Genomic DNA, 12,722 nt, shown 5'->3' on the forward strand with positions numbered 1-12,722 from the left:
GTCGTTGCCACACATCATTGGCCCACTGTCATCTTTTTTAACCGGCTATCACATTACATTTATTGTTTCAAACAGCAACAACAACATCAAGCCTTTATCCTATTATGTGGGGTTGGCTACATTAATCCTTTTTTCTCTGTTGTGTCATGTTAAGAATCAAATTCTTATTTAAATTTAATAAGGAAAGGTCATTTCTAATATTTTCTAATAAAGTTTTCTTAGGTATACATCTATCTTTTTTAATGGAAGTCAAATCTAATATATTTACTCTTCAAAATGGGATATTTGGAAAGCCGCTTTTTTATGTGGTCAAATCATCTAAGGCGACTCTTACTAATCTTGTCGAGCACTTGAGCTACACCCAACTTTTTCACGTATATGCTCTTTTGATATCCTATCTCTAAGAGTAAAGCTACTCATCCATCTAAGCATTCTCATTTTTGCAACACTTAACTTAATATACATTTATTACTTCAAAAAAAAAAAAGTCATTTAGGTGCATTTACTTTATTTTCATCCAAATAACTCTAAAATTCCTTTTTTTTTTTACCAACCAAACAACCCCTTAATTACTAATCAATCAAGTCAAATATAAATCATGAATTTCTATTTATAAAATTAGAGTTTTAAGGATAAAAATTAAAATTCAGATCTTATTTAATTATATTTTGGGACCAAGCTAAATTTATCCTTTCTTAACAAAATAAATCAAAGAAAAATAATAATAAATTCATATATACTTAGGCATTGATAATTAATAGTATCTTTCAAAATATTTTCATAAGAACCATAAACATTTAAAAAGAAATCTCTCTTATTACTGTTAGTAGTAATTAATCATACAAATTTGGACTTCTAAGAAAATAAAATCATATCATAAATGTATTACAAAATGAGGATGAAATCAGAGTTTTATTCTCAATCTAATTGTCTTCTGGATCACAAAAAAAAAAAAGTCTTCTGGATCACAAAAGGTCTCCAAGAGTTCTACGTCCAAACTCCAATATAATGTCGCCACATGGCAGCTAAGCGACCCGACGACCTGACCCAATGAAATTATAATATTTTTTACGTGTTTTCCAACTTAACGAGCGACCGACGACTCGACTTGATCCACAAAAAAATTAAATTTTACTAAAATGAAATACAAGAAATAATAAAAAATCCTCCTAAATAAAACCTTAAACTTCAATTCTTGGACTATATCTTCCGATTGCCTTAGACAACTTACATACACTTTCACCTTTGATTTAAGTCCTGCCAATTGCCCTCATTTCAATCTCATAATATTTAACGTTTCATAAACCATTAATTTTGAAATTAATAATAAAAAAAAAATCAAAATTTGATCAAATTTAACACTTTTGAGATTTTAAATCTTCTAAAAAATTTCTAAATCCATGCTGCTTGTAACCTAAAAGCCCCTAAAACAGAGCATTATTGCGAGATTAAACGAAGGCATTCGTAGTGCCAATCTCAGGCTTGCAAAAAAAAAAAAAATGGCAAAAAAATCTGGGACGAGTATACCAGACAGAGAGAGGAAAAAAAATTAACCTTTAAAAAATCCTCAGTCAAGACCTTCTTGCTGTTCTTCTAATCTCTCCTGGTCCTGAGGCCTCATTGCCATAGAAATTTCACCGTTTCCTTGCCCAGCTAGACCAACTCCCCGCCTCTGCCTACCCTCTGAACCCCCGATCCTGAATCGTCTCGGTTCGACTGGCCATAGCAGTTCAATTTCAAATACCGCCGCCGTGGATCCCGGCGTTTGCTCCGCCGTATTCCGCTGTCCGGAACGCGACATTTGTATACCGGTAATCAATGGTAGGGGATTCAGGGCTCTCCTCTGCTCTTCGGAGTTGGGATCGTCAGTCTCGAGCTTGGAACGACAAACTGGACACGAGTTGCGCATTTCAAGCCAAGGTACAATGCAGGATTTATGATATACATGCTTACATGGCAACTGCTTCACCTCCTCCCCGATCTTGAAATCTTCTCTGCAGACAGGGCACTGTGCCCCGTCCGAATGAAGAAGATCCTCAGTCACAGTGACATCTGGCAGCGCGGCAATGGCCGCCAGAGGCGCAGCCTGCCGGGCCAAGAAATTGGAATAAATCTGTAGAAGTTGCACGATTTGACGCCGGATGTCGGTGGTGTTCATAATAGCGCCTTCGTTCAAGCAAATATCTATGTATCCACCGAGAAACTGGAAGGAAATTTCTGATCCGACAGTGGGCAAAGGGTTGAGAACGGGTACAGCGGTGGGGTACGGAGGACTGAAGAATCCAGTATCCGATATAATGTGTACGAAATCTTCACCGAAATGGCGGTATTCGAAGCTCGCGGAGCGAGAGATGGTGGCGCCGGTGGAGGGAGAAACGGCGAGAAACGACGTAACGGTGGGAATGGGATTGAGGGGCCGAGAGCTAGGAGCATAAGATGAGCTCGGATGGTCAGATTCTTCCATCGATCTTCTCCGGCAGTTGGGGCATACAGGAACGGTTCCGGTGGATGGATCCATTGGGATGGCGGTGGCGCAACGGTGGCAGAAGTACTGGTGCGTAGACGAATCATCGCCGCCGGCGGGAGGCTCGGCGGAGGACATCTCTTATTAGGATCAAGAAACCGATCGATGGAAGGAGCTTCTTGACGCACCAAAAGGATCGAGCACTGTAAAATATATGATGAGCTAATTGGACATTTTAAATTGAGCGGGAAGAATAATAATTAAAATTAAAATTAAAATTAATAAATGTAGATATAAAAATTAATTAGAAGCATAAAAGAAATTTAAAAGAAATGCATAAATTGAATATAAAAAAAAAAAACCGGCCTTTTGATATTTATTTTGCTAATTTGTAAAGTATTCTGTGTCAAAATTATTTTGCGAGGTAAAAATTCATAATAGCAAATGGATTTGATGTGTAATAAATTTATAAAAATAAGGTCAAATATGTAATAATTTTAGAAACTACGAGTAAGAAAACCTATGGGCAAAGCGTATAGGAAATATATATTTAATCTTGTAAGTTAGATTGAGAGTCTCGACGAAATGAATCCAATTGACCCAAGTTTGCTTAAATTTGACATCATTAAACCGCTTAAATATTAGATATATGATACAATACGGGCTATCTCATAGTGTTTTGGAAGAGAATCTTGGACAAGAGTTTGGAGAGACATCATATGATTGAAGAATTTCATAGCAGCACATGTGCACCGCCATTGGATCATGATCGTCTTGCCACCACCAATTGGAACAATTATTACGTCCTCCGACCGGACGCAGAGGAACGTCTGGTCGGAGGCCAAATCCCACCAAAAAATGAGTTGTACCAAGCAATACCAAACAATAACGAGGAATACCATCATTTGAAGACCCAAAACAGAGTTATACCGAGCTAAACCGAGAAATACCGAGTTATACAAAATTTGTACCGAGTTTTTTCTAGAAAAACTCGATACAACTCGGTATTTCTCGGTACAGCTCGGTATAACTCGGTATTGGTCTTCAAAGAGCGGTATTCCTCGTTAATATCAAATAATACCTAGTTGTACCAAGCAAATACCGAGTTTTTTGGCGGGATTTTGCCTCCAACCGGATGTTCCTATATGTCCTTACACCGGGCGTAATAAAAGTTCCACTAATTGGGCCACCTTCGTGGGAACACCTCCACTCTCAAACCATCATTACTCGAGCAACACCTTTGGACCTCAGCCATTCGATCTCAATCAGCAAATCATCGTCGTCAAACCAGTGTCGCCCAATCACCATCATCAGATCTTTGTCATCAAACCGCCGTCACACGACTTCTGTTGTTAAACAATTTCCAAAGTGATCATCTTCTAGTCACAACCATTTGAATGCCTCGCATCTCGTACCACCTTAGGGGCATCTTTCCACCACTCTCATACGAAGTCCAGTTAACAACTCATACTCCTGTAATCCTCACCTTAAATAATTATGTAGACGAGCAAAACTTTGTAACCAGTATATGCATTAGTGGATTTATTTCAATTAGGTTATACTATGATTTTTCCTTCTTCAAAATTTTCATGTAAAAATTTTAATGTGCATTCATTCATTTTATCCGTATATGTGCCGAGATCTTCATATAAAGTAATACGTTAAATGTTCTCTAGCAACCAATATTAATATTTGTTTGTTATATATAAAACTTGAACTAAAGAGGCTCTTTGTTCGAGTCGTGTTTGTAGTAAATGGGCAAATTATTGCATCCGATCATCAGACACGGAGGATAGGTTCGGACATCCAATAAAAACTTGCCACATCACCTGCGCTTTTGACTTGCACTTTTGGTGCGCTTTAGTTGCGCTTTGACTGTGCTTTACCTGCGCTTTTGACTTACGCTTTGACTTGCACTTTGACTGCGCTTTGCATGTGCTTTGACTGTACTTTTTCTACGCTTAATTTAAAATAATATTTTATTAATATCCGAACCTCTAACCGGATGCAATAATTTGTGGTAGCAAATGGGTTCAATTTGAGTTCTTTTTAATTTTACTCGAAAAAACTAGCCCAAAGAATTCGCCTTTATCGGCCGAGCGGATCGGATTGCCGGTTGTATAGATGCAAGGCGTCGGAGGAGAGCATGCGGCGTCGCAGCAGCGGCCTACGGAGAGCGGCGTCGAACCGCGACCTGCAAATCCATGGGAACTCAGTAAAATCCTTGCCCTTCCATTCTCATTTACAAAATCATTGTTATTGATTGCTAGCTTTCGTTATTCTCTATTCGGAGTTGCGTTCCTCCTGTCAAAGCCCTTTTTGGTGTCGGGCCATAGGATGGTAGGGAGGTTGAAACTTTCTTCTTAGGATGATATTAGTTTCAAAACACACGAAAAGGATGAAAGGATACTAAAGCCCTAAGCGATTATTGAATAATTGCAGGGAAACTTCAGTTGTTACTTATGTTCAACTAGCGGCTGATTCTTTTCAAGTACATACAAGTCTATATTTCTGCGTAGTAAATGCGGCGGAATTTGCTTCTACTTTGGAGCTTTTTCCTAAATAACTCAGGGATTTGATCCACTTGAATAGGTTTGTATCAAAACTAGTTTTAATAAAACCTATTTTGAACGAAAAAAACCCTAAAATAGGTTGTGAAATGACGGAGGAGCAAATCAATGGTATGGATGCTGGCGTTGATAAAGGTGATGGTGGTGCCAATGATTTTAATGAATTTGTGCGCATGATGACAACAAAGATAGGAGAAACTGACACTGAAGAGGAGCTTATGAAAGCATTCCACATTTTTGAACACGACATTAATGGAACAAATAATAGGCATTAGCTATATGTAATTACTGAGAATATAAACCTCCCAATGATGCTATAATGTCATTATAGCCTCTCTGAATATCAGAAATTAGACCTTTTATCTCTTGTATTTATTCTTAACTAAATGTTTCTTTATTGATAGCCTGAATTGCTTAAAAAAAAGTTATTTTATAGAGTAGATGTGATTATTTGTCAAACCAAACACTTGATAAGTAATTTTTTCTTTGTTTACTTTGAGGTCTTGGATCAATCATCTTAGTACCTTCCTTCTTGGCCTTGTTTGTTAGTCTTGGGCTTCTCATGATTCTCCAATGCATATGGAAAGAAGGAACACCTCAAACTCTATTTTAAATGTTCAACAATAATCATTATTCGTTATTTTTATTTTTCCTTGATTTTTTTCTCTCATTTTTATTATGCGAAGATGCTGAATCTTCATTATCAAACGTTCTGTAATTTATTACATCGGGGGGCTAACTTTCCTAGCATGAATATGAAGAAAATATGACTATCTGTTAGACCGGTTCTTTGTAAACCGGACCAGAACCAGCGGCAGAAACAGCCGCTGGTTTATAGGAGGCGGAGACTTCTGCTTCCTTTGGCTGGATTTGCTTAATGGGGGTGGGCCCCACTATTCCAATAGTTTTGAAATTTCAAATGGAGTGGGGAGATTAGGTTTTGGGAGAGAAATTAAAATAGGAAAGATCTTGTATTAAAGGGGATGAGGGAATTAGGGAGTTCTCATGTTTTGATTGATTGCAATTAGGGTTTTCTTGGAGGCTTGGGCTCTAGAATGAATTCTAGAGATTGGGAGAGTGCGATCCTCCTCTCGAATAGAGGATCTTTGTATCTTCGCAATTTTTCTTTCATCTACTAGTAAAGTACAAGTGTTTGGGTGAGTTTTTTTCCATTTTCCTCTCAGGTTTTCTCTGTTTTGGTCTATATTTTGCTGTTTTCCTGCTGTAAACAGCAGGAATTATTACGATTTGCTTCAGACTTTGGTTAGGAACTACTTGAAATCAGGTATTTCCTATCACTATCCTAGGGTGTGATGTTGATTATGAGTTGTTCAAAATTTAAAACCAGTGATTGTTATACTAAGGTCCTTCTAGTTTAAGAGAGAAACAAATATGCAAATACCAAAATATTTACACAAGTACACAATTTTTAGTGGTAAATTCTAATGACTTTATCCACTATAGTGCACGAAAAAAAATGTTATATTATGTCTTTGAATATAATTTTTGTACTGTTACATCAATAAGAGAGATTACAGTAATTTTTTCTTGAAAATTTGAGAAACTCTTAGGGAGTTGCAAGTAAATGGGGAAGATGAATAAAATCTTGGTTACATGTTCATGGCCATACACCTCTTGTATCTGGAGGTATTTTCTTGTATATGTTTTCCTAGTTTTGCACTCAAAACCTGATAAATGTAGGTTCAAAGGGCCATTTTTTAGGTCTCTCTCCTTGGTATACATAGTTATCTTATATATGTTATGTTTACAATAAATCTCAGGGCTTCTCTCTGGGCCCTCAAGTTTGCTTGGGCCCCATATCTCTCTCTGTACTCTACTGATTATCTGCCCAAACCTTGCCAAACCCTATGAATATGGCTTTGGTATCGCCTATCGGCAAAATTAGATCAAACAGTATTACTAATAAAGTTATGGCACTGTACTGTAGTTGACTTATAATTTATACTTTTTACAAATACTAGCATGTCTTTCATGTAGTTGACTTATAATTCTTTTTCAGTTTCCAGTGATGATGAGATAGACTACTCGATCAAGCCAGAATTTTATGATCCATTGCTTGATGAGAAGGACGAACAATGGATGAATAAACAAAGAAAAGGGCGGACTTCTGATGCTGTGCTTAGTTGCCCAGCTTGCTTCACTACCCTATGCTTTGATTGTCAAAGGTATTCTATTATTCTAAATCAAATTTTAGTAATATAAATTCTTTAACTATTTAGTATGCATCTTTCTTGATTAATCTGTCCTGTTGACCTAGAAATTCTTTATTAATAAACTTAGATATACATTCTTATGCCCGGCTTTTCATATGCTATCATCCCTTGCATTGTGAGGGCAGAGCTACATGTTCTGCTTTTGATCTTCAATTCGCATGTTGTTTTAGTATCACAATTAGCTTCATAAATTGTGAACTTATTGAAACATTTGGACTTCATGTATATATTTTCTATTCCTCCTTATTGCCATCACTAGGCTATATATTTGATTCGGATTAGTCCATGCTGTCTTCTGATACCTCAAGTATGACTGCCAATTTCTTGTAGATCCAACAACAACAACATAGACATCAAGCATTTGTCCCACTACGTGGGGTCGGCTACATGAATCCTTTTTCGCCATTGTGCCCTGTTAAAAGTCAAATTCTCATTTAAATCTAATAAAAAAATATGATTTCTAATATTTTCTAACCAAGTCTTTTTAGGTCTACCTCTATCTTTTTTAACATAAGTCAAATCTAATACCTCAACTTTCCTAGTTGGGTCATCATAAGGCCTCCGCTAAATGTGACCAAATCATCTAAGACGACTCGCTCTAATCTTATCTTCCACTGGAGCTACTCCAACCTTTTCACGTATATGCTCATTTCTTATACTATCTTTAAGGGTAAAGCCACTCATCTACCTAAGCATCCTCATCTCTGCAACGCTTAACTTGGTATTATGTTTTTTTTTAATGGCCAACATTCGGCACCATAAAGCATTGCAGGTCTCACCACCATCTTATAGAATTTTCCCTTAAGTTTGAGGGCGACTTTTCTATTGCACAACAAGCCCGATGCATTCCTCCACTTCAACCAACCAACTTGAATTCTTGTATATCCAAAAATAATATTTTATTCTTCTTGTGTAGAAGAGCATTTCCTTATGCATACCTTTTCTTTAAATTTTTATGCAATGTTGAACCAACAATTTGATTGTTGGTATAATCTGTATATCATAGTTTCTTCAGCGTAATGATAGTTTTATGACACATTTTGAAAATTACCTGTGAACATGCATGCGACTAGTGATTTGGTATAAATTGTTAATTTTTTTTCTTATTTAAATAATATTGCTTATACATTATTTAAGAATGTAGGACATCCATTTGCAGATAACAAAGCCAATGAATGATGTTTTTAGGGATAATATATAGGTCGACTGAAAAGGTGTATGTATTGATATTCTTTTTACAAATGAAATTAACGTCATTTTTTCAATCGAATCATGGATAACTTATTATTTGACGGAGTAAGGGAACAGTCATTTGACATTAGTTAGAGAGATCAATTAATAAGAAGCTATATTAGTTGCAATTAAAGTGACATCATAGTAAGGATAAAATTGCTTGAATTGCAAAAGTTTCATTTGTATTTTATGCTTTATAATATGTTGTTTTCCTCAACTATTTGTTGTAATAATATAAAAGAAGGAATATTTAAACTTTCAACGTTTATTAAACAAAGTACGATATTAAAAAATAAGCTGTATATATACACATATATATAAATAAGCTGTATATATATATATATATATATATATTGAAATACAAATTGAAAAGTTGAATTGATTTGATTTGTTAATTTTCCTGCATGGTGAATCTTTGAATTTCATGCTATTATGTCCAATTAGTTTAGATATTTGAGTCATGTTGGGTGAAAATTTGAAGTTGGATTGGTGTGCCTAAAAGGCCTATATAAGATATTACATGGTCAATTTCGTCAAACAATGCTAGCTTTGAATGACATTATTTTTACTTCACAAAAAAAAAGCAACTTATTAAGGACCGACTTTTCTTTCTGTTGTAACCCAAATCTATTTTTTTGTCCTTATGAGTCTAAATTCAAAATATTTATCATCATTATTTGCATCGTCATGATCATTGTTATGTCAACCTCATCCCAATTGTTAGAAGGGAGAGAGAATGGTAAAAGATTGCATCTTTACTTAATTATTGTACTAATACAAGCAAATATGTGCCAATATATGGACAATATAAGAGAACATTAAAGAAAAACTCTATAAAGAAAAATATCTTTAAACTAAGAATTTATCATAATAAGAAATAATGATGATTCCCATCATAAATAAGTTGTCATAATTGGTTTCATGCTCCTACAAACCTAAGTTAGCATTGAAGATGTTAACTTGATTTTTGAGTCGGTAGTGATCAACGATGAAATAGTTGCCTTTTTTGTTGCTAAGAAATTGTGAGTGTCATAAGAGAAGCACAACTGATCCATTAAAGTTAGAATACTATGGATCGGATGATAAAAGTTAGCAATGAGATTCATGTATGAGAAGATGTGAATAAGTTAGTTGAAGGATTTATGAATAAAGATTATTGAGGGAGTGTATTGTTGGAAAGCATTGGCGAAGAGTCTGAGCGCTGATGGAGAGTAACGGAGGAGCATTGATATGGAGTAGCAATAGAGACCGTCAGTGGTGAGTGCAAACATATAGTTAGGGGTGTCAATATTTGAAATTACCTGAAAAACTCGACTCGAACTTGACCCAAAAATTTTGAGATTGGGTTAGCTCGTTTGCAAAATGGGTATGTTTCGGGTTTCAAATTTTGACCCGATTGCAAAATCGGGTCAGGTTCAAGTCGACCCAAAACCCCGAAAGCTACATGCACTTGTCCTCCGTCGCGCTCGCCCACCTCTCTGCTCATCGCTCGCTTGCTTGCCCTCCCGCGTACCCTCGCCCGCTAGCCTGAACGTGCTCGCTTGCCCCCTGGCCTCGATCGACCGCCTACGCTCTATCACCCATGCTTGCTCACTCTGGCTAGCTAACTAGGTTAGCGGGTTGAGTAGGTCAAATCGGGTTAGAGGTGGGTCGGGTCAATGAAGTCAAGTTTGTTTTGTGTTGGACCCAAACCCAACCTAAAAATCCGTTTTGATGCCCCTACATATAATAGTGATAGAGAGCATTGACGGAGAATAATGAGAGAAAAATGGGTTAGAGAGATGGAGTCCGACATGAGAACTAGCACAAGATGCTCATGGAAACAATAATTGTCGTGTCAAAGAGGTGGCAACCAAGAATGGCGAGCTAGATGATGCCATGTAAATTATGTAAGGGCTAGAGGTCAAGGTAGGCATACTTCTAAGAAGAATATATTGATGGATTATAACTGTGAAACTTGAGGATGAGGCTGACTGCACCTGGAAGGAGCGGTTGGGACCCGAGTCGCAAGTGAAGAATTGGTTGACCTAGCAATCTCATGAATGCTGCAAACAAGGGTGAAATAGTAGACGCAACTTGGGTTTGTGGATGCTTTTGATGAGAGCCACAATCGAGCCAGAAATGTGGGGAATTATGAACCAAGCTACATGTTTATATTTGTTTTTCATTCATTTTCTTAATATAGAAATCATGTTCGTCTTATGGTTTCTCATTCAGCTATAAATTCAATATAATTTTCTAATATGATGTGAATTCGAGGCATAAACTGCAATTCTAATTATGGCATAACATCTATATAATCTTCTTTTATCATTCTGCCACTGCCCTCATAACATTTTTGTATAAATTTTGCTTGTGGATGATTACAAATGTAGATGCCCCATTCATTCTTAACAATTAGTTCCAAGATGATGGTTCTTTAATCATTCAACCTCCTTTTTAATCACTTGGATTTTGTTAAAAATTTATTACTCGTGTCATTGTTTTTTCATGGTTGTTGAAATCTCAAAGACTTGGGCTTCGTTTGGGACAACTTTTTAGCTGCTTTCTAAAATGATTTTCTAGTACAAAAATTTCTTGAATTTAAACATTTACCTTCAATTTTTTTTTTTCAAAATGAGCTCAACTTCATTTATTTGATTTAATCTATGACATACTTCATAATTATACTCATCTTACCCTTTTATGAAAATTTTATTTTTGAAATTAAATTTAATAATATTTCATTTTTTTGTTCATAACTACTTTATAAATGATAGCAAAATTGTAACTTGAACTCTTCTTACTACTACCTTTTACAGTTGTTATAGTTTGTGATAGAACTTTGCTTGGATACTGCAGGCATGAGAAATATGTCACGCAGTTCAGGGCCATGTTTGTTGTGAATTGCAGTGTCAGAACTGATCAAATTTTAAGAGAGCCAAGCAAGAGGAAAAGAAAATCCAAGAAGCTTATAGATTCTGGAAAAATTCAGCAAGATCTTCATAACGATGTGATATTTCGACCTGTTTGCTGCTCAGTTTGCTCGACTGAAGTTGGTGCCTTTGACAAAGATGAGGTTTATCACTTCATTAATGTTATTCCAAGCAATTCCTAAGCTGCTTCTGGTAAACACTTCAAATACTTCTGTGCGTTATGCTTTGATTTATATAGATTTATCTGCTTTATAAACGGTATTACGATGTTTTCAGTGACTTTAGATTTCTTTTGGAATAGTTTTCTTAATGCTTTCTAAAGCAGTTTTTCAGTGCTAAAAAACTGCTTGTCCCAAATAAAACTTTAGTTAGCATAGCAGAACTGTAGGATTGCTGGGTAAGAATAGTAATGTGTACCAAAAATATATTCTAAATGATAACTAAGATAGTTGCTATGTTATAATTTTTTTGGGGGAAAAGCTATGTTATAATTTAATTAATATAGTATAAAAATGGAATAAACTTTCAATATATTAAAATTAAATTACATAATGAATTTAAAAATCATTAAAGTAAATTTTTTTATTTATCATTAACAAAGTTTCAGATAGGGTTTATCTAGGGGTGTCAGTATTTGACGCGAGCCGAATAATCGAATCGAACTCGAACCGAAAATTTCAACCCGTTTGTGAAAAGGGTCTGGTTTAGGTTCAACAAACTGAACCGTTTAAAAAATCGGGTCAAGTTCGGGTTGATTCGGAAACCCGGGAATTACCCAAAATGACTCGTAATTACCACACTGACCGCATTTGCCCGCGTCGCGCCGAGTCATGTCTGCTCGCGTTGAGTGCCCCCGTTGACCGCTCTGTCCGCATCACATCTGACCGCATCGTCGCTGCCAGCAATGCCTGTACTAGAACATGTAAACATTTCGGGTTAAGGTCAACTCATTTGTAAAACGGGTCGGGTTCTGGTTGACCTGGAAACATAAGAATGACTCGCAATAACCGCGCTGACCATTCTGCTTGCATCTGCCAGTGCTGATCGTGTCGTGTCAAGTCATGTTCGTCCGTGTTGAGTGTTCCCGCTGATTGCTTTGCCCCGTGACGGCATCGTTGCTATCGGTGATGCCGGAACAAGAACGTGTAAACAAGTGGGGTCGGGTCAACCTGGTAACTCATGTGGGTCGGCTCTAGATTAGCAATCATGACCCATTTGTAAAACCGAGTCAGCTAGGGTCAACCTTTTTAAACTTGGGTCAATCCGGATTCGACCCGAACCCAATCCGCAGAATCATTTTGACACA

The 12,722-nt window shown here is 36.4% G+C and overlaps 2 protein-coding genes across 2 annotated transcripts; one reads left to right on the forward strand and one right to left on the reverse strand.

Annotated features, from left to right (window-relative positions):
- Positions 1-1,567: 1,567 nt before the first annotated feature.
- Positions 1,568-2,602, reverse strand: LOC110099839 (E3 ubiquitin-protein ligase RING1-like). Its single transcript, XM_020827136.2, has one exon. The coding sequence runs from the start codon at positions 2,600-2,602 to the stop codon at positions 1,568-1,570; it is 1,035 nt and encodes a 344-aa protein (XP_020682795.1).
- A 1,912-nt stretch (positions 2,603-4,514) lies between these two features.
- On the forward strand, positions 4,515-11,737 carry LOC110099832 (E2F-associated phosphoprotein). The gene is made up of 3 exons (XM_020827125.2): positions 4,515-4,679; positions 7,055-7,220; positions 11,343-11,737. The coding sequence occupies exons 1-3, from the start codon at positions 4,589-4,591 to the stop codon at positions 11,596-11,598; spliced, it is 513 nt and encodes a 170-aa protein (XP_020682784.1). The 5' UTR covers positions 4,515-4,588; the 3' UTR covers positions 11,599-11,737.
- The last annotated feature ends 985 nt before the right edge of the window (positions 11,738-12,722 follow it).

Source organism: Dendrobium catenatum, unplaced genomic scaffold (genome assembly GCF_001605985.2).
Source record: "Dendrobium catenatum unplaced genomic scaffold, ASM160598v2 fragScaff_scaffold_908, whole genome shotgun sequence".
Lineage (NCBI taxonomy): Eukaryota > Viridiplantae > Streptophyta > Magnoliopsida > Asparagales > Orchidaceae > Dendrobium > Dendrobium catenatum.